The sequence below is a fragment of the Dromaius novaehollandiae genome, chromosome 11, assembly GCF_036370855.1.
Source record: "Dromaius novaehollandiae isolate bDroNov1 chromosome 11, bDroNov1.hap1, whole genome shotgun sequence".
NCBI lineage: Eukaryota > Metazoa > Chordata > Aves > Casuariiformes > Dromaiidae > Dromaius > Dromaius novaehollandiae.
Window position 1 is genome coordinate 11,784,270 of NC_088108.1, and position 22,788 is coordinate 11,807,057.

The 22,788-nt window shown below is 39.9% G+C and overlaps 1 protein-coding gene across 3 annotated transcripts in view; it reads right to left on the reverse strand.

Annotated features, from left to right (window-relative positions):
* AFF2 (ALF transcription elongation factor 2) overlaps nt 1–22,788 on the reverse strand; it is a 341,402-nt gene that overhangs the window by 125,224 nt on the left and 193,390 nt on the right. For 2 of the 3 annotated variants that reach the window (XM_064518262.1, XM_064518261.1), the window contains exons 5-7: nt 11,268–11,360; nt 8,472–8,508; nt 8,167–8,218 (exon numbers count right to left, since the gene is read on the reverse strand). In XM_064518262.1, coding sequence (XP_064374332.1) covers nt 8,167–8,218; nt 8,472–8,508; nt 11,268–11,360 — 182 coding nt within the window. The remainder of the gene's footprint in view (nt 1–8,166; nt 8,219–8,471; nt 8,509–11,267; nt 11,361–22,788) is intronic. The other variant, XM_064518263.1, reaches the window with a different exon arrangement.

Genomic DNA, 22,788 nt, shown 5'->3' on the forward strand with positions numbered 1-22,788 from the left:
TGCTATCAGAGTCTTTTTTGAATGCTATAAATTGGACCGAAGCGGATTTTGAACCACATGCTGCAGCATGTACTTCAGTTTGAATCACAGCAGATTTCTGCCTAAAAAAAAATCTATCAAGATATAATCTGTTTTTCCATTTCTACTTTTTCTAAGTAGAGGAAAGGGCAGATTATTTCAATTAAGAGCCTGCCACTGACAATTGCAAGCAACCTTTCTTCAGTTCAGTGCAGCAGTTGCAGTTTTAAGTTTCTCGGGGCTTCTGTCAGGATCTAATTTTCAAGGTACTGTTGCCATGGCAGCAAGTTGGAATTTTAATCCAGTACTAAAGGTCAAGACAGGTCACCAGTTTCAGTTCCTCTTCAATCTCCCCAGAAAGAGGCACAAAAAGAAGCTGAGATAAAGGTCTGACCTAACAAAAAATTCCCATCTAGCATACAGCCAGGCTTGAAACTATATGATTTGTATAGGCTTTCAAATTTGTCTGGAACTATTGAAATTCATAGTAAATCAAATATGGGCAGTACTGATTCACATTCCTCGCCTTCCTTGGAAAAGCACAGATACGTCCTTAAAACACAGTTAAGTGCATGTATCTTATCAGGGATACCCAAAAAGCAAATACTTAAATGGAGTGTAACAGGTAGACAGTCGTGAAAGCAATCCCTTTATTACTGGAGATACTCGCTGCTTTGACAGACTCAGATGAGCCTGACAGCTGCATTCAAGCCTCTCCTGTCAATATAAGGAAGATTCGTCAACATCTTTCAAGACCTGTAAAGATCTTCTTGTGAAGCATTTTGACTAAACTAGACTTTTCAATAAGGGACAATTTCTTGAAAGCTGAACTACTTTCAGATTTTGTTTACTATTTTTATTTTCAAGGGGGAAAAGCTCCTGCAGAAAGCAGGGAATAACTTTGCATTTGCCAATCTTCTGGAAGCCTGCTGTGTTTTCTGCTACATGGATGTTAATTAAATAATCGGTTTGCACCTGCCGGAGGAAGGTACAACAACTCCCTCCTCCTCCGGGCCGCATCTTCTTTTTGGGAAGTCACGGTAACAGCATTACGAAAGTCTCAAAATGCATTTTTCTAAGGTGCATGGAAATAAGTTAGGGAAGCAGCTCTTCCTCCAGGAATTCAGGGCAGTAATTAGCCCAGCAGTGGGGAATATGTCTTATTTTTATCATTTGGGAGGACCTATTTGTAATCTAAAGACATTTTAAATCTTTTGCTCTAAGGGCTATCCAAGACAGAGGATAATGCAGTGACCATGGCCTAGCCCCATGGGGTGTTGTGAGAACTTCACTTCATAAAAAATAAGCCTTCTGGCCAGAAAATTGATAGGCTTTGGAGCCCTGCTGAGTCCTCAGCCCAAAGGATAATGGTAGCAATATAAGTTTCTCTGGAAGGAAAGTGTAAAGCTGAGAAAAATGGGGTGGATTATTGGGGTTGTCAGAGGGATTCAGAGGAAAGATGCAATGGATTAAGCTGTGATATTAGGAAGAGTGGCTGTTAGTCTTACCTAGGATATTTAGGACACAAATTGGGAGTTTCGAGCCCATTCTGATACTATGAATGCCAAGTTTACTATGAAAGTCCATTCTTCTTTCAAGCTTATCACCCGTTTCAAATTATCAGTATTTTGCCACAAGACGCAGATGAATCTGGGTGACAATTTTCTCAGTTTGTCTCAGGCCACTTAAAACTACAGAGCTAGTAAGATATGAGAGTAAGAATGAAAGGGTCTGGAGCAAAGAGCGTCAGGACGAGAAAGGAAAGGAACAGTTTGGCTGTGAATTTGAAGTTTACTGACAGGTCTGAGCTGAGACAAAGGCAGCGGGGTGAGGTCCAAGTTATGGTGAACAGAAAGCAAGCAAGAGGTTAGTTTACATGTGTTTTATCAGCAAGTCCACAGCTCTGAAAACAAACGGGTGGGAGAGGTACTGATTGTGGTGGCTTCCTCTGCTCTACCCTGCCATACATTTTCAGATTTACGGAGTACATTTGTTTTTCAAAATGAATGTTTGAAGTCACACTAATGTTCAGAAGCGATCCCATCCTGCAGAATTGTAAATTGGGAGGTCAGTTGGAGACTGGCCTCAAGCCATGAAGGCACAACATATGCTGCTGCGTTGCTGGCTGCCTGTAGAAAAGCTGCTTAAATTCAGGGAAACCTGTGGCAGATTTGCAGTCTTACTGGTTTACAAAATGGGAACTAATATGGAGTGGATAGGGAAGTACGTCAATATGTGTGTTGTGTACCTGCCCATGTTAACACTAGCACATACTGTGATCACCGTTCTGCAGTAGCATGTATTTGGCTGTGATGCAGTAGTGCATCCTGCATGAGTACAAAGTATTTCAACTGCTACCAGCTAGGGCAAATAAATGCTGAATTTTTAATGGGCCTTTATATAGTATCAGAGGAAATTTAAATGCTTCAATGCTCATTAAAGTTCCAATCAGCAAGGCTGGCAAGAATGCACTTGGTTAGTTTGTTTCAGGCATTCTTAAGGGCAGTAATTATATGAGTCTGTGATAGTCAAGAAAAATTATTCAATGTTGATCAGCAAAATATAAGAGAATTAATTTAGTTCTGTTCACACAATCTTTTAAACAGATTTATAAACATGTCAGGAGAAAAGATCATGGAAAAGAATGTATTAGGAAATAACTTTATTTTGACAGGGAGGTTAAACTGTATGTGAGCCAGCTGAATAATGAAAACAAATTAAAAGTCTAATTTAGAAATTATTTTGAATAATGGGCTTATCTTCAAGGATATAGGGCTTTTAATTATGACACTGGGTTTAGCATATTTAACAGCAGCTGAAATGTTTTGCAAGTTTGCTTCTATAGACGACTGGCCATAGGAAATGCATAGGAAATGTGTGTTTTAGTCCCAATTGCTTAGTACTTTGTTCCATAGGAGAAGCCTGCAGCAGTGAGGAACAAAAGGATACCATCTCGACTCATTATCATTGCTCCAGATCCCAGATGATAACACCCAAGAACTTATGTGGGCAAAAGGATATAAAGCAAACTTCTAATTAACAAAACAAAACAATAAATATGGAAGATGAATGACATCTAATCAAAACAGACCTTTTTATCTTCATTTTCTAGTTGTCCCTTTCATATGATGCACTGGAACTCTCTAAAGATTAATGGACTTCCAATTACATGCCACTGTTGTTTCACTTATCACAATTTGTACATAGCAGCATAAGTTCCTTGTACCCCTGACTTTCCCAGTTTACCCAGAGGGAATATTTTTGGGACTTCCTGAGGCTAACAAACAGGCAGCACTTACTCTAACGATTAAAGCTTGCCACACACTTGCTAAGTGAAAATGAATGTACACCATAAAAGAAATCAGGCTATCAAAACTGTAGAATCAATTGACACTTGTCAAAAAACTGTAATTAGAAATACTAAAATTGCAGCTTCTTTAGTGTATTATATCTGGGCTGGATTGTGACTGGAACTCAGATATAGAGTTGGATACATATGTAGAAACACCTCTCTTATTCCAGTTGGAGTTGAATTTTACAAGTTTTCGTTTCATATGATTAAACCGGAAATTGCACATTGATATTGAATGAATCCCATTTTTTTAAAAAATGATTCCTTTCAAGGTTAAGAATTCATCTGTGCTTCTTGATTTGAATGTTCTGAATAACAACATTACTTGTTGTCGCATTATCCAATATACAGTCCTTGGTGTAAAATCCTCTTGATGTCTGATTACTCTTCATAAGGACCTCACGCTGATTCGTTTCAAACCGTGAATTACCTTTAATTCATAGCTTGAACATGCTGCCAATTTTTGTTTTCTGTGCTCCCAGGTGGCTGTCCCTGACACAGTGGAGAACTTCCAAAAAGCCATTAGACACTTCTGAAAAGTAGTTAGATGTCAAGAAGCACATTTCCATTTTCAAACAGGCTTCCATGAAGTTCTACAGTAATCTTTGGTATTAGAAAAATACTGGCATTTACTGAAATATTTTTAGAACCATGAAGTGAAATCCTGGCCCAGCTGAAGCCAGTGGTGAGCCCCTTTTGAAAGATCCTTGCAAAAGTAACACATGAAAGTTTTCAGCTGCTTGTTTTGTTTTTGAGCCCACTGTATTTAGCTATTCTCTAGCCCCCACACAGGTTGTGTATCATTAAGCATGATGGATCACAAAAATCCTATACAGATAAATTGAGTTGTTTTTGTCTGATCCATAAAAATTTGCTGCTCTAAGTTTTTAATGGTTTCCGGTAGTTCACTGAGCCCATGAGAAGGACCTTTTAATACTGTATTAATACAGTAAGTATAGGAAGTCATTTTATGACAAGGGAAGAATACCATTATGATTACATTCTTCTTTTTAGCTAGGCTTTTATGGAAACTACCCAAGACTAGTCTGCAGTATGATTTCGAAACACAGGATGTGCTTGATTAAAAAGGTTCTGGGTAGCTTCCAGCTGGACAGAGGCCAAACACTAACAACCAAACAGAACAAAAGAACTGGATGTTTGAGGATGACATACTTGCAGTGGTAATTATATAACAGAAATCTAAGTCAAGAGTTGAGTACGTACCCTTGAATTCATGGAAGCTGACAGAAAATCCTTCTCAGTGCAATTGGTTGCACCTTATCTGTTCCTGCTTACTATGCTTCATAGCAAACTAATCAGAGTAGACTGGCTGTAAACTGACTGCACGGTACCTAATCAATGGAGTTTTACAGTGAGTCTGAAGACAAAATGGGAAGCCAAGTGCCATAGTTTTACGTAGCCTGATTTCAGCTATAAAAACTCACCACCATACGCACACACACACACGCACACCCCCCCGGAGTTCAAAATTTTATTTTCAAGAATTTTGAGTAGAAATTAAGATCTGATTCATTTAAATGAATCATTTAAATCAGTCAAGGTCACTCATGTACAATGTAGGTGCAGAATTTAGACAGGATCCCAGCTGATCCACCTACTATTTGGCTTGCTGCAATTCATTGGGTGTTGGGTTTCTCTAGCATGGGGATGTGACATAACACATTAAATGTTTATACATTAAATACATTTCATCCATAAAAAGGATGAAATTCATATTTCAAAAAGCTTTACTTGAGACAAGTTAGGCAACCACAAGTCATATGTATTGCACCACCCTACAAAAGCAAGACTTTAGTAAATGAATCCACCTTGCAGTATATGGTCTCTGTTCTTTCCCCTAGATGTACACATCCCAAACACTGTCTTACAAAGATCATACATCCCTTTGGCCTGATATTCCACAATGCCAATGTTCCTACATCTGAATTCTGTAATAACATATAGGCATCCTTACCACTGATGCAGAATACAGCATCACGGAGGCAAAGCATCTTTGTTCGGCACACATCCCTAAACCAGTCATGGTGCTACTCAGCGATATGGAGAATGCCAGCACATTAGTACCAATTCCTAAGGTTTTCTAATGATGCCAGTGGGATCTATATGACTGTCACTAGGAGCAATGCAAGTGGAAAATATAACTTAAGTTTCACATGAATTGCATGTAAACTTAAAGAAGTTGGAGAATAACCCTTACTTTCTCTAGAAACTTGTCCAGGTTAAAAAGGTCTCTAACAAAGGATATAGATGAACGAACCCAAATCCAGTCAGGTTTGATCAAGCTGAAATAGTGATAGCAGAACCTATTGACAAAATACATGAGGAATTGGTGGGGGGTACAGGTTTGAAACCAGTGGTAAGATCATGCTGTGTGATCGACAGTGTAACTACAAATATTACTGGAGATAAGTAGGACTGTAATTTTACTCACACGCTCTAATATTCCTGAAACTGTCCAGTATTAGAAAGAATAAATCCTCCCTAATACAACTGCAATTTGATAAATACTATATTATTAAAATACACAATGGCTGCAGGATCTCTAAATCTATCTGGGTTTATTTGGATCACACTATACACCTTTAACTACCTGATAACACCATTTTTTTCCCTTCCCCACTCTCTGCTTTAATTTCATTATGCCCAACTATGTCTTCAAGTAGGTAATTCCCATTGAAAGTGGTGGTAACTGCACATGCAGATCTAAAGAAACAAATTGGCCTCGTAATACCAAGTCTCACAGTGGACTGCCTTCTAACCTCCCAAAGCCCTATGGAAATCCTTGGAAGCTGCCTTAACAATTTTTCTGTAGTAAAAGAGAAAAAGTGATAGTAATGGGTTAGCTGATCTTCATTTGGAAGCTAAAAATAAAAGTAGCTTTATTGCAGCTCTGATCTCTCATGTGTAAAATCTATCACCTACCATAAGAAGGCAGTTCATTGCAGCAGAAATCTGATTGATAGTACTGGAACTTTAGATCAAGCAGCAGAACAGAGAGCAACTGGTTCATAAAACGTACTCAGTGTCTTTGGGTTTTATATCAGGCTTCCTATAGAGAGCTTTGGTCCCATTAAATGCACTATATACCACTGAGCTCTGAAGCACTGTTCTTTTGAAATTCAGCTTATAACTATAAACCATGATTGACAAGTCTATTACTGTTGGTTACCAACTATTGAAATATTGTATTTTATGGTATACTCACTAAAAAATTTTTCACAGTGGAATCCAAATACACTTGCTTTAGGAGAAAAATCATTTTAAGATATAATAATATTTTTTAATTTTTTTTTTACTAGAAAATGTGCTTGATGTTAGGTTTGGACCACTTAGACATTCTTAAAATGAATGCATCCATTCTGTTAACGAGAACAGTGGATCTAGGTGGCTAGATTCTTTAAAAAAAATCAACAGTTATTACCGGAAATAAAAATTGCAAAGGGGAAGAAGTAATTTGATATTAATTTCGGTAAATAAATTCTATAGACGCTATTCAAACAAATTAATCTATTTATCATTAGCATTCCTACCTAGTTCCAATTCAATCTGAAGAAATAATATTTTATTTTGAGTTTAATTAGGTGTTTAACATAGTTTCGTAAAGCTTTACTCTAGGAACTAACTTTATTCAAATGCATGCTTCCCTGACCTGACTTTACTGCTGAAGAACTCGGCCTTCAGAGCCCGGTGATTAAACCAATGGAGCTGGGACACCCACAGTCTTGTCCCAGCTCTGCTACTGGCTTCTTCTGTGGTCTCAGGCAAATCACTGAACTCCAGCAAGTCTTTGTCTGTTCAAAAGTTTGCACTAGTTTAAAAATCAATATATTTAAATTATTTTTAAAAAGCTATGTTGGTATCTCTGCATTGATTTTTCTTCCCCTATATGGACTTAATTTAAATTGTGTCCTTAGCAGATTAAGTGGACCCACTAGAATCATTCTGAAGTCATTTTAAATGAACACACTGTATTTACACAAACTTCAGTTAAGCTACAGCAGTTCCGTATTCAGTAGTTTACCATCATTTGAACAGTAAAAAAATCGCAGCTCTGAACTGAAATTGGACCAACACATTTACGCCTCAAGTAAGTATCAAAACAACCACCTGCTTTTCAAGATTATTATTTAATTCATATTCACAAACTCCTTTGAAATCCTGGGGTAAAAGTGAAAAAAAACAGTGCAATCTCAATTGACTGCCACATTTTCCAGTTTTACACCAGAGTAGCACCAAAGAAAAATGGTTTAACGCAGTGGAGAATTAGCTTTTCCTCAATTTTCAACTGTCATATTTATAGATCAGCTATGATTTTCATCTAAGTGTATAAAACTCAAGACCCGCTTTTCAGTAACAGCAAGTATAATTGTTCTGTACGATGTGTTTTACTCTCCCTCACTATATAAATGCTAAAATTCTTGCATCATCTGTTCACTGGGTGAACATTTTCTATTGTAAGAGGTTTAGTATCTGATGAGAGAAACATAAAAGTGATTTAATTTTGGCAAGCTGTACAACTAAAATCAGCATTATTTCTGCTTAATAAACTCATCTTTCATACGTACCTCTGTTAGCTAATGCTTAAAAAGAAGAAACAGTAATAAGCACTGAAAACATAAAACTGGTTTATAGCTAATTTTTAAGCACCACTGAGAACACCTGAACACCAGGACGAGATTATGAGTGAGCTAGATTTTAGTTACCTTTGGAGAAATAAGCTCTTTCTTTATGATAAATTTAAATCAAGATTTAAAGCTGGAAATAATAATACTTACGACTTTTGTGGCACTGACTTAGTTGCAACTTTCCCTGCTGGATCACTCCACTCTGCAAACAAAGGAAACACATTTTCAAATGTCAAAAGATTACTGTAGAATTAAAATGCACCCAAAGCTGTCAGCCCATCTAATTATACTTGGTTTCACAACATGCCACAATGCATAACATGTAATAAAAAATGGAACTGATCTGCTTTAGCACCATAGAAATTAAATTTTCAGCCTTTGTTTTAATGATGTTAAGTAGGAAAAAAATATATACCCAACCCTGACTGTTAGGACTAAGGATGATGTAGACCTACTTTGTACATTGTATCCTGAGGTCAGATGTTGGGAGTCCTACAAAGAAGAACACACAAAATGTCAGCATTAGTTAAATGAGATGAAGAAGGTAAGATACGTCTTTGCTTGTAGATTAAGAGTGCTCGGCATTACACAAACAGGGAAGGAGATTGCACAGGGAAGGGATCATGTGACTGTTAAGGCAACACCAGTGACATTAGTTTAAAAAAACATTAACTGCAGAGACAGAGCACCACTGAGGGACACTTTCACAGTTCAGACAAGAGCTTGTCCTCTGCTGCCGTAAATCTACATACTCGCTCTGGGGAGTCACCGCACAGATTTACACCAGCAGTGGTCTGGCGTTTTCAAGTCTTGGCTATGGACATGTGTGTGGGGCATCTGTGGTGCAAAATTTAGTCCTTCACATGAATGTAGCTATGCATTAAATTCAGCGCAACTGCCTTTCTTTTTTGTTCTTGTTGCTGGAAAATACAGTAACCTTTTATTGATAGTCACAGTGATTTTATTTGAGCTGCAACATGTAGGATTTGATAAAGACATAGGAGGCTGATCTCCACCTCATGGAAATTTGAGCAAATCCAATGAAATCAATGGAAGTACAGCAACTTTACACCAGCAAAGCATGTGGCTGCAAGGCTTAGCGTGCTAATGCTGGGATTCCTGTTGACTCACAATAACTAAGCTGCTCCTTAATGTCACGGTGTTTTCTTGCTTAGTTTTTCTCTAGGCTTTACAGTCCACAGTGATTGTAATCAGCTTTCCTTCCAAGCAGAGTTTGATGATTTGAAATTAAGGTGTTATTTACAACCTAGTCTTACAGCCAGGCACTGCTTTGCTGGAAGTGTTACTTCTGTAGGATGTTAAAGTCATTAAAGCCCTCACTGCACTTCCTCTTAGGGCATTATTAGTTCCTAATATTGTACTGTGCTGTCAGTCAGTCCCTTGTGAAGTAAATCATGCCCTAAGAGTAAAAATGGCACTTTAAATTTGAATGTCAAAAGGATAAATTGTTCTGATCAGTTCCGCCTTTTTTATCACACTTTTTAACATACATTTCTCATGAGGATACTTATATGTTTTAGTTAAGTTGAGAATTTGTAATAGAGCCTGTCTTTGGTTTTATGGTTGCACAAGCTACCCATGTTGCGTCTAAGACGCAGCAGTTTGACTAGCTATAATTGATTTAGGGTGATGTTCGGAAGAGACACATTCTGTTGCGTTTTTTCACAGTAAAACTAACAAACTCAGAAACATTTATATGCTTGCCTATTTCCTGAAATGCTAGCTTAAAAAAATCTAATTTATATTTTATATTAAAGTCATATGGTCAACAATTTTAAGATCAACATTTAACCTGCCCAGAAATGATTAACTTTGATGTGGATTGTAAAAGTTCAAAGAAAACTTAATAGGAACAGAAAAACAAAACAAAACAAGATTTTAGTTTCTCTGAGCCTGTGATTATACTGCTCTCAATTGAGATAGTGACAATCTGCAGGACATAGACCTGTTTATGTAGAGCCCATAAAAAACAGAGCACTAAATTAAGAGATAGTATAAATTAGAAAAATAAAGCTTCCAGTGGGCCAAAACTCAACTGTCACTTGTATGTGCATTCACACAGGTATGAATTCGCCTTAATGGGTTCAACTGACTTTAACCAGATTTACAGTGAGGATTAAACCCTTGTATGATTATGACTTACGATGCTTAATGCAGAAGCAGTTAACTGAATTGATACTGGCAGTGCTTGAGTAGTAACAATCACATTCTCTTAAAATAAGGCATTGTAAGCACTGGCTTTGTTTTTTAAGGAGCCATAGATGCTCCTAATTTCATATGATTTCCAATTAAATATGGAGGCTGCATTTCAGACAGGAGAATATCTGCCAAATAGATAAAATCAGTAAGGGGAAAATCACATTCCAGCTTCTAAAATGGGATATGATTGCTTGAACCATAATGTCAAGCAGTACCAGTGCAGCTTTATAAGCTATTTTCCAAGGCCTTGCCTCTAGAAGGAAATTTTTATGTAGCCCCATGTCAGAGTGGTGTAGTTTTTCTACCCCAGGGAAGTTCTCCCTTCCCCAAACATCATCAGCTCATCGCTGTTCAGATCCCAGCAAATGATACCTTTGGCAACGACTGCCTTGGGTGGGAGCTCTAGGTCTAACTGCGCTACCAGACTTGTAGCCAGAAGGCAACAACAGAATTTGGGCTCAAGACATGTTAAATTACTGTGGCTTAACACTTCACTGCACGTCAGGTAACTGCAGGTATTCTCCAGGCTTTTAGTGCGGCAAATGCCGAGTGCAATGCTTTTTACAAGGCAAATACTAGGGACTGCATTTGTACAGCTCTCTGTCTGCTGGTACTTGGAGTGTGCATGCAGGCAGATGCCATAGCTCTGTTCATACTGAAAAACTTTTTAAGTCCAACTAATTTGATCATGCAGCCTAAACCTCATCGTGCAGTCAATCGTCGGAAGGAACAGAAGACCATTTAGCCATTGCGTTACACAAATAATGATGAAAGAAAAATAAACAAATAAAATATGTTGTACTTATTTAGAAAGACTCTAATGAAAACAGAGATAAGGTTCACTTTCTCTATGCTATAACTTCTGCAGCTTGAAATAAGCAGCCCTCCTAGTAACAACAGTTTGATTGGGAATTTCCAACTAAAAACAGCCTTAGAAATTTCTGAAAATGGAACCAATTACAAAAACAAACTCTCCAGCGAAGAAAATTCAACAGAACAACATGTTAATCAGGTCACTGCTAATAGCCTACCTGTACCTTGCTTGGGATAGAAAACTTGGTCTGCTCAGCCTTGCCAGGAGTGTGAATAGCAGTAAGAGGAGGAGGCCAGGAATGGGTCATCTCCTAGGAAAGAAAAAAACATGTTTTTGAAAATAAATTCATATAAGTAAAAAAGAAAAGGAAGAGAGGGAAAATGATCACATATTCTCCACAGAGCTTGGGGGATGCGCTTGCTTACGAAGTATCACCATCTATCCTTACATGGTAGATAAACATCTTAATTACCCAGTAGGCAACACTTCCTGGGAAAAAGGGTGACAACAGGTTATATTCATGAATATTTCAACCATGTGTGCTTTTATCAGGTGGCAGCTGACTCCACTTCCATGGTCAGCCTGTCAAGCTATATGTGGATGAAGCCATCATAGGAGTTTTACAATGGGGTTTTATTTGCAAAGCCCAAGCAGGATGCAGATCCTGGATTGCATAGGCACTCTGTATGGATTGCATCTGCACAGCGGCAGAATAAGCCAGAGCGAGGTCTGAAAAGCTGGTGCGGGCTTGGAGCATGAGTGCCTGGCACAGACGAGCGGGTGAGCGTGTCCTAAAGGCCAAAGTGTTTTCTCATAGTGCTGGTCCTCAGCACTTACTGTGGCATGCTACGTCAAATATCAGAGCACTCTGCCAGTGCGAGAAAGTGTTACCAATACCATTTTATGATAAGGGACTGAGAGATTAGGCGACTGTCCAAGGTTACACAGAAAGCCTGCAGTTAGGTTGGAAACGCAAGTCTGGTGAAGACCTGCACTACTGGATCATCTAAGCAACAGGCCCATTCTCTGCATCAATGTGATGAAGCATCATTTAAACCCCTGTTCCAACTGTCTTCAAAGAAACTACCTGCCTGCCCATGGCTATGAAATGCATAAAGAAGAGAAAGTTCACATCATGCCTGCTCACACTGAGGCCTAGAACCGGGACTTCCGTGGGAACAAGCTGGGGTTAGTCTCAGCAGAGGGGAAAAGATCGCTAAAATAGAGAAACTGCAAAAATGTTGTTTTAGGCAAAGCTTGTAAATGCCCTTGTAATGAGTGTATTTTATGGTAGATGCCGCTCCATTCTCTCTTATCTTTGTTTTTAATTTAATAAATATTCAGACAGGCAGTAATACTTGTCTCTGGCGATCTGTTATATCTTTGTCTTGGTTGTTTGTCTTTGCTTACAAAGCTCAGAAAAGACTTTTTTATGAGACAAGGCAGACAAAGAAAGAGAGAGTCTGATCTGGGAAGGTTTGCATGCAATGGCCTGATACTGACTGCATCAAAATGAACGTCCTAGCAGCAGCTTCACACTCCTCAAAGCCCAGGGCCAGTCATAACAAAGCTTATGAGTACACAGGTTTCTGTGGGTGCTCTGACAGCCACTGCTAACACTGCACAAGTGAAGACATAACATCACATAATTAAGTAAAATAAGGCTCTTGTCGAAAGGGTAGTGTGGTGGGTGCACCTGGGCTAAAACATGGCTTGGGTGGCTACAGCTGGCTGCTAATATGTTTTTCTTTGAAGATGCAGTCAGCAAGTCTCTGCCTTATCTAACAGGCCACAGAGCTACAGCTGTCGTGGCTGGGGGTGAGCTTCGCCGGTTGTTTGAGCCAAGGAGAAGGGAGGACACAAGTCTCCACACTCCTGTAACAGCTTCGGGTCTCGGTCCACGAAGCTTGGACCTGTCCTCACTGCCCAAGCCCCAAAAGGCGCTGGCGAGGAGGGAAGAGGTGGCCGTGAGCATCCTGTCCTTCCCGGGAGTGCAGCGGCGGCGGCAGCCCAGTGCGCCAACACGACGAGGACATCATGCTGCACTGGTTGTCGGACTGCAGCACAGAGGAAAGGGAAAAAAGACCTAGTCATCTTTTCTGTGAGATAATATAACCCAAATCCTATATGCCTGTGCCAACTCCTATGCCACAGAGGTTGCTTTGTGGCAAATCTTTTCATAGCAAAATGATGAAACAGAGACTATATCATGTAATTAGAAGAGAGACAGACAGACAGCCTGACTGAAGGCAGCACCAAACCGTATACTAGGACTACAATTAGAGGCTTAACCTCAGCCTCTCCCTGCCCAGGCAGAAAAGGCTGGACAGAGACCCCAGGATTCATAGTAAGGGGATGCCAGCAAACATTGCTGAAAATTCATCGTCCAAATGCATCCAGTGTCCTCAAGTACCAATTCAGTGGGCTGAATTGCAAGCAAACCTCCTCGTCTCCTTGTTAGGGGACACCCACACATAAAACCCCTGGAAAAGGAGGAATGAGTGTGCTATTATTTGAGGAAATTTGATTACAATGTAAGAAATCCTGACTCCACTAAGGTCAATGGCAAAAGCCAACTTCAGTGAAGCTGGGACTATCCCATTCATGTGTTTATAAAGTGTCCTTCTGAGCATCAAAGTGCATGACAAAGGTATAAGCTAGGTAAGACAGAAGCATCTTTTCACTTCAGTTACTGCTGAAGTATGTATTAGTCGATAGAAAGTTCCAGAAGGGATCACACATGCCAAACAACCTCAACCCCTCACCCTGCAGAGACACGACTGCTTCCTTAACTCCCCTCCACGCTGTTCCTGGAGCACATGCTCATTGCTTTGGGGAATTGGGGCCTGGGGAGAAAGAATGTCATTTGTTTAACCATCCACAGGGCTCCACTGTTCTTTGCAATGCACTGATTTTTTTGGCAGTCCCTCATTTTTAAGTACTTGATAAGCTCTATTCTGTTTCATTTGTGAAATCAGATATATCTACCTTCTAATACCCTATGACTGTAAAGAATCACTTATTTGAAGTGTGAGTGTTGTATGTGCATCTGGTAAGGTATATATGTAAACATCTCGGGTTATAAATACCTGGGAAAGGAGGCAGGGAATCACATTCATTTCTTTTCCAGGAAAAGTTAAAAAAGTTTTATCAATCCAAATTTGGAAGTATTTAGAAATTCCTGGAAGTAACAATAATAAAACTGAGCATATGAAATGTTTTAAAGAGGAATTTAATGGGAACAAAGTAAGCCCACAAAATCGAGTTAGGATTTATTTTCACATGGTTTGGACTTAAAATAATTCCAAAATCATGTTAACTGTAGGAGTGGGAAGATGACTGCTATGGAAGTATGCATTTTTTATAGACCTGGAGATTAAATGAGAAAGTAAACCTGCACAGTTTGTTGGCTTAAAAGTCACTGTGGCCCTCTGATGTAGTTACATCAAGCGTCCTCCTTTCTGAAAATTATTTAAACATTGATTTAATTGAATCCATGTGTTTTATTTATTAGGGCTAGGCACGCTTGTCTCTTCAGCTAAGGCTGCTTTTTTTAGCTGTAAAAGCCCTCAGGTAAGTAACTAAGAAGTACACATGCAGAAGAGGTCTAACAAATCACCAAAAACACAACTTGTGTGAGCAAACTTTTCAAGGGCTGCAGAGGTTCAAGGCCAAATGAGGATTTAAATGGAAAGAGAGGACTGAGGAAGGATTTAAGCTTGCGTATTTCCAAGGAACAGGTCGGAATGAGCGAACTGAGCACAGGGCATATGGGGCAGATGGTAAAATAGCTTTACAAAACCAGTCCCTAAAATTAATTGCCTCCTTCAAGATTTATTTCCTTCCTCCATATTTCATTTTTCCATCATTTCCTTCTCATTCAAAGTGTATGCAGTGTTTTTAAATACAGATAAAAGCACTGAGCCAGACTCTAAGAGGTCATTATGAAAAAAAACAGCTAGACCATGTGCTCTGTGTCTCTACTGAGGCAGCTTCCCTTCCTCCAGTGCACGTTAAACTGCTTAGCCTGATCTAATTTGGAGTCTCCCAAGATATAGGGCTCATGCTACTTCCCTTGGGAGAACTGAGGGGAGACAAGAGAACAGTCTTCAATTACAGAAAGGGCTGTTGCAAAAGGAGAGAATAATCTGCTCTCCAGTTTTACGGTGGATATGAACTTAAATGGCAGCCAGGGATATTCCAGTTAGACATAAGAAAAAGCTTTCTAATGGTAAGGACTGTGCCAGCACTGAAATAGATTGCTTGGGGAACTACACAGGCTCCATCTTTGGAGGAACATGTTTAAGATCAGATGAGCACACATCAGTCAGAAAAGGCTCAGGCAGAATCGATTCCTGCACTGGGATGGGGAGGTGCAGAAAATGATGAGATCTCTAAGACCCTTTCCAGCCTGTTTGCCTGTTCCATAGTTTGACAGATCTCTGTTGGCCAAATGCTACCCTTACCGCATCTTGTGGATGACAGATCCACAAAGACGCAGAAGAAGAAAGCAGCAGTCCTCGTGTTTTTCTCCCCCTGCTCTGGCATTAGAGCCCATAAAGACCTAGGTGCAGCTGCAGCACTGACACTTTGCCCATGTCGTGAGAGGAGGCCTGAGGAGCAGGGAGGAGGAAGAGTCACGCTGGACAGATTTCTAACAATAAATGCAATCTGAGGGCCTTGCTGCTACAAAGAGGTATTTTACCTCTCGTAATCTCCCTGTCTACTGTCCTTCTCGGTCCTTTTAACTTTTAGCTAAATGTGTGGCTTTAAACTTTTTCCAAATTCTTGGTTACACTGTATGTTAAAGTTGCATTCAGGAAAAAATTAATACATGATGAATAAATATTTTAAGGTTGTTACAAACTTCATGTTACAGCTGGTGCTCAGCACCCATTGCCTTGATGGAATACAGATAACCAACTGATTCACCATTTATTAAAGCCTCTACTAATGATTTATTAACCTTTTATTAACTATTTATCAATGCAACCTTAGTATAAAAAGTGTCTTGTTTCACAGTATCTTTCTGTTTTCTGCATTTATACAGACCTGATCAAACACTCCCTGGTAGGAAGCCAGTAATGCATGAGGGGCAGCCACATCTTATGTATGTGATGCATACTGAATTAAAAACCATCTCAGCTCATCTCATCTATAGGGAAAAGACTATGGCAAGATATACATGTATTTATATATATATATATGTATAAGCAAATGACACTACAGCCTGAAAAAACACAAAGGAAACAAAACTAAGAGATGTTTTTCATATGTACTTCTCATGTAGGAATGGAGAATTTGCATTAGCACTTGGGAATATCCTGACTGGTAATCTGCCCTGCTTTATCTTGGGCCAAAGGCTTCCTGAAGGAGGGATCCAGGACACTGGTAGGGACATGATGGATAAGTTCATGGATATATATTTCATTATCATGTTTCAGTACTTAAAACTTTTTCTCAGCATGAAGGGGGGTACCACATCTTTTTCCCTGAAGGGAAGAAAAAAAAATTATAAAAATGGTGTCAGTGATGGCCTGATGGCCTCCAAGAGAAAGTCAGGTTTCCTGGTATGAATGTTAAGGCAGAAAACTTTATACCCATGCAAACATTCCAGCAAATTCATTAGCAGCGGCATGTGCCCAGTATATATTTTTGGAGACACAATGTGCTGCCATTTGCAATAATGCCTTTGTTATCCTAAAATTTACCTTGCTACTGTACCAAAAACTACTAGAAAGCTATTTGGAAATAAAGTGCACACCAACCCAAGTTTCTTATTCAAAAGCTAGAGTTTCTTCTACAAAAAGCAACAATTTCCGTGACCATAATCTAAAAACACAGCGTCCACCTTGTGGGTTTTCTCCATGACTACAAATAAATTCCCTTTGCTTGACTGGGGAATGGGATGTGTTCCACCTCCTCCCATACTGAGTGGCTTGCTGTTCCTTTCCAGAAATAAGGAGGGAAAGGATAGACAAAAACGATATTCAGTGAAGATGAATATAGAAATTGTTTTAGAAGCTAACAGGGATTGACTATAAACATTACAGCATATGTTTTCCTTTCCTACTTTGCTAACATTTGGGAACTAGTTACAGAGAGAAAATGATAGTAATACGAACATTTTCTCTTTCTATGGAGCTTCCAGATACTCTCTGCCTCCCCCGTACCTCACACTTTTCAATATATTTTCCTCATACTGTAGCTTTTATAACTAAAAACACTCATATTCTTTGCTTAGGGCATTCAGAAGGCAATAAAAAATAGCAAATCATGATTGATGTACTTATTGCTCTAACCAATCTTGTGCATGTGAAGAAAAACAATGTTCCATTACAATGAGAAGATATCTCAGCTCAAGAGACTGTTTTAGGGAGAAAATAATGAAGCTACACCACTTCCATGAATCCACCGCTGAACTTCCAATTCAGTAAGTCTGACACAATCCTAAAAGTAACCACAGTCTAAATGATATTGTGTCTACACTTCCAGATGACTTCTCTTCCTGCTGGGTCCTGGACACCTAATGGTCCACGCTGTGTATACGCTAGCTATTCCCAGGCTTCTCTCTGAAACAGGTCAGATGATAGCTCTCTCCAAGATGGCTCAGGATAATTCTCTTTGGGGCCTGCCTCAAGAAGGTATAATAATATATATATAAAAAATATATAGAAATAGACTATCCTGAATTTGTCTCAAGCTGCTCAGGCCAGTCCTTCAACACTATCCCAAGCAGGTTTTCTGCCCTCAGGCACCTTCTCACACCCTTTTGACATTTTCAGGAACATCTGATCCTGGTGTCCTACTGTAAAAATAATGGTAGGTGGTGGACTGCAAAACAACTTTTGCTTTGTTGAAGCTCTCTAAACAGAAAACTTGCACAAGTACACACACAAGCAATTACGACTTAGGGCCAGTGGGGCTCTACCTGAGTCGCAAAGAAGACCTGGGCCAAGAGCTACTGTGGCTAGAAGAAGTGCTATGCTCTAGAAGAGGCTATCCTAAGTAACGTGATGAACTACTTCCTATGAGGGCAGGAGTCCCTTCCTAAGGCAGATGCTTTTGCAGTGCCAATATAACCACAGAATCCACTCAGGCCCTTGTCAGAACAGGGCAGGTGAGAAGAGGCTGCAAGCGGAGGAGTGAATGCCTGTGTCCAGCCTAACTTCCCGCTCCTGACTCACCACAACCACCTTTGGCTTTCATGGGATGCTGGCCTGGGGCAAAAACTCAAAACCACCCCCTTCTGAAAGGAAAGCTACTCCAGTGTGAGTCAAACAAGGGATCTGCAGAAGCTGTATCTCTACTCTTGTCATGCTCAGGTTATCTATATGAGTAAAATGGGACACGGGGGTTCACAGGACATACTTAGTGAAGTAGAAGCACAAACTGTAAATAACGGCACAGAACCTAAAAGGAAGCATATGGGAGAGCTGCCATGAGAAGTTTTATACAGTGAGACAGAATTAAGAGCAGAAGAGTGAGGCCCAATTAATCACGCAGTCAAAGGTAGATGCATCCTGCATACACAGCTGCCTCCCTGGCCCATGTTGTCATTGTCTTGGACCACGCCCTGGGCTGCTGAGTGAAACTCCAGGAGATGAACATGAGACAGTATTGCCTTTGCAACAAATCAAGAGCCTCCAGAGAGTTCAAAGTACTGACCAGGAATAATGCTATTGAGGTAACTCCCCTTCCCATGCGAGAGGCATGAGACATCTCTGCTTGCAGAATAAGTTGACATTGTTAAGGACAGGCCACAACGGCTGCATGCCGGGAGAAGATTATTAAAGCTTTGGAGTTTTGCCAGGCATATCTGAGATGCTGTGCCATGTGATGCACTCATACTTCTGTATAATTGTTTGTCAGGCGAGACCTACAGATGGGCCAGGACCATGGAAGCGCCAGATCAGGTCACACTTGTGGCCCGGCTCATCTGGGATGCTCTCGGAGAGGCGGTCAGCACCATCTCTTTCACGGAGCAGCTGAAGAATGCAAACAGATGAGGGTACCACCTGATTCTCCATACTTACTAATTGTCATCTTAAGAGCAGCAGCTTTGCTCAGATCCTAGCTGTTTAATACTGCATCCCAAACTAGATATTCAGTTAATACAGAATATACACAGTCTTAAAAGTTAATGATATGCCTATAAATATCCAGGTGTTTGCAGTCAAGTGTACAAAAATCATCTCCAGAAAGCCAAGCATGTTTCCTCCCTCACTCTCAGTGACTAAACTAATGACTTTGGTGCCCAATACACAGTACCAGAGTCTTGCTGTGGACAGTATGGCCAATGCAATACCTCCTGTTCTCAGCAGTTTCTCATTCCCACTGAGATGCACAGCCATATCCCATTGATTTTATTCATTCAAAATGATACTTGCTTGTTACCATCTTCAGGGATAGCACATCTAATTTTCATGATGGCCCCAAGAGATAGGAAGTATGCATTGAACTGTTAAATACAACATAACATTCTGGCAGTGTAACAGTATAGTATAAACAAAGGCACAATAAGTAATAAAAAGCTAGTTCTTTAAAAAGTTACTAATACCAACATATAATTTCATTTCTTTAATTTAAAAAACATTGGCAATGTTTCTCCAAGTAAATAAGCAACTGTGTTTTGAAACTATTCACTGCTGGCACTTGTTTAAGGGAATCTGGTAATTTGTTCCATCCATCCTGAGCTTCACAAGCAAAAAAGCATGTCTTGAATCGCCTGTTTTCCTCCCTAAAACTTAGGGTTCACACCAAGAGGAGAGCAGAACTATAATTTACAGTTACAAAACAAGATTGCACCTACCCTGAGGCACTCCACTGTGCACATTTATACAATACATTACACCATCTCCTTTACATTGCCAGATGCAATCAATTCATGCTTTTTTCATACAAAGTACAACAATGAGTTATGTAGTCACATGACAAGACCTCATCCATATAATTTATTATAAAATGCATTTAATTTCTGGAGCTCTTATGCTAATGTAGTGAAAAAATAACATCTCCAAATTCAGTATCAGGCAAAGCTAAATAACTAAACTACAAAACATCTCATTCTGTAGGATTAGCGCAGAAATGTTTTAAGTTCTACACTGTGCACTATGCTCTAGACTCATCTAGCCAGCTTATAACCGACATCCTGACAACATTATGAAGCTGAGTCTAAAAATCTCCAGGGATTTGGAAGCATCAACTTGTGCCAGAAGACACCAGCTTTAGTCTTAAAATGGGAGCATCAATTGTCTGAAATAGCATTTAAGGGGAAATTAAGAAACCAGGCTGGGCAACTCATTTGAGTTTAAAGCCAAATTCTTTTGCATAAGGCATGATTTGATTTCATTAAAATTGGACTTGAAGTTGTTACTCATCAAATATGAAGAAATGATGCTACCACGCACTGCTGTACAATACACATTGAAATCTTGTATAAAAGGTGCTTTTTGCCTCCAAAACCAAGTTTCTGCCAGATCTCTCTTATTCCACTTACCACATAAGCAGTACTGCAACACCGGTCTTCCTGAACGAGTGTGCCAGGACAGCATTTCTTTTTACTGCCGAGTGCTTCCTTTCTATACGTCTCATCAACACCTCAACTGGAATGCCATTAAAGCAGTAGTCTGAGGCTCATGTGCAGATGGACACCCAGAAAAGCTCAAGCCTGCCCTTGCAGAAGCTATCCTTTTCACCAGTGCCTTTTCTTCATCATCTGTTGTTCTCCCTACCAGCCCACTGCATGTCCCAGACTTGCTTCTCCCCCACTGAATGAAAAATGTAGTCTCCCCGACAGCATACTGTTATCTTCCCAGTGCCTACATCTGAGACTGTGAATTCTTTGGGGGAAAGACTGTCTCATTTTTTGCCTTATGCAATGTCCAGGACAGTGGTGGAACGTCACAGTGAATATTGACTGGATAATCCCGGGTGGACAATATTGCCAGCTTGATTAGCACTCAGTAAGCCCTGGATGGCCAGAAAACACTCGCAACTAAGGCCCAATCATTGGATCATCTAATTTGGGACTCTGTTTTTTGTCAATGTCAAAGGCGCATTGCTGTGTTTGCCAAAGACCGACCTAGGATTCTGGCCCTGTAACAGAGAGGCAGAGTCCTTGCTGTCTCTCAGACTCAATCCTTTAGCTCTCTTCTTTTACTGGAAGACCTAAGCAGCCACCTGAAGCCCTACCATGTGACTTGGCATTCATAATATTAATTTTAGCCTTTGGAAAAGAACAAACATTTCAGTCTGGATTTCCTTTTCCTCACTTGTGCCATGAAGCAGGTCTGTTCCTGCATCTGCCTACTGCTGTGTCCTGTTACTCATGCCAACATTACCCTTTGATCTACTCCTGCTAAACGAACAGGTGTAGAAAAAACGGATGTGTGCTACAGAAAATGTTTTGATGCAGCAAATACTTTTGCTGGCATGTCAGCCTTACCCAAATAAGCCAGCTTAAAGAGTAAAGAAAACTAAAGCCAAAGCAAGCTGAGGTCTTTTTTTGATCTCCTTTAAGGTATGGAGGTTCCAGTATTTCTGGTAGACAGATTCCCAATCACATGCATGTGTTTGATTCCTCATTTCCCAGCTCATTCTTTCTTACAAAGGTAATGACTGTGAGGTTGGAAACATTACACACTCAGAATGGCTGCTAAGGTGTGGGACAGCTGAGGGTGTTTGGTCCCCCACAGAGCAGTACTAATGTTTCAGATGAGCACGTTCAGACTCCACACGGGGTGGTCCATCCTCACGCAGGACTCCTTTCTGTGATAAGGTTTTCCATAACCATCTGACAACAAATGACATTGAAACAAACTAACTCGTAATAACAGGGCTGAAAGCAGCAAAGGCCTTAGCCACCCTTTGCCCAAACATTACACGTCATTCTTTTTCCCCAGGAAAACCAATGAATAGGGTGCAAAAGCCACAGCACTAAAACGCAGGAAGTTCGGTGCTCCAGCACTTGGAAATGATGTATCTACATTACTAGACGATGACATATATTGTCTTTGTTGCCTCTAGCTGGCCAGAAAGGAATAGCAAACTGCTCATGAGCAATAGTTTATCAGGGGTCATATGGGTAATCTGGATCGCAGTTGGAGCAAGCCCAAGAAAAGACCACCCTGTAGAAGCATGGTTGCTAGTTAGCTCTAAGCGGTTAGTGCCGTTCGTAACTCCAGCAAGTGTCAAACAGTGACAATTACCAGTTATCGTACAAAGTGAAACTGGAATAAACCTGCCAAAGAGTTTTTTTTTTTTTTTTTCAGTACAGCATGCAATTTATTATCATGTTCGAGCAATTACCAAAAGGAGCTGTTGATCTCACTTCGCCAGAGAGATACAAAGGCCAGACGCAGTAACATGGCATTCGTTTTGAAGGATAAGTTGTGTTATAAGTGAAAGACACTATAAAATGACAACGCTGCTGCAAAAGGAGACAGAATGATACATTTAGTGAAATTCCCAGTCTAAGCCCTTTCAAAGAACACAAGCAGGTAGTGTAACATTCCTAAGGGCTGCTGCATCCTTTCAAACATGATAGCTTTCTTGTAGTTTACACTTATCATATTAAGAAAAATGGTAATGAGGAGATCATAACAACTTCTTTTAAAAGTAACAATGACTCAATTGCCAAGGAAAAAAAGAAGACTGATAACTATTTTCAGGGAAAGAAGCCTCCAGTGAACACTTCACTCTTGAAGCTGTGTTCTCTTATTTTTTTCTGAACTCAG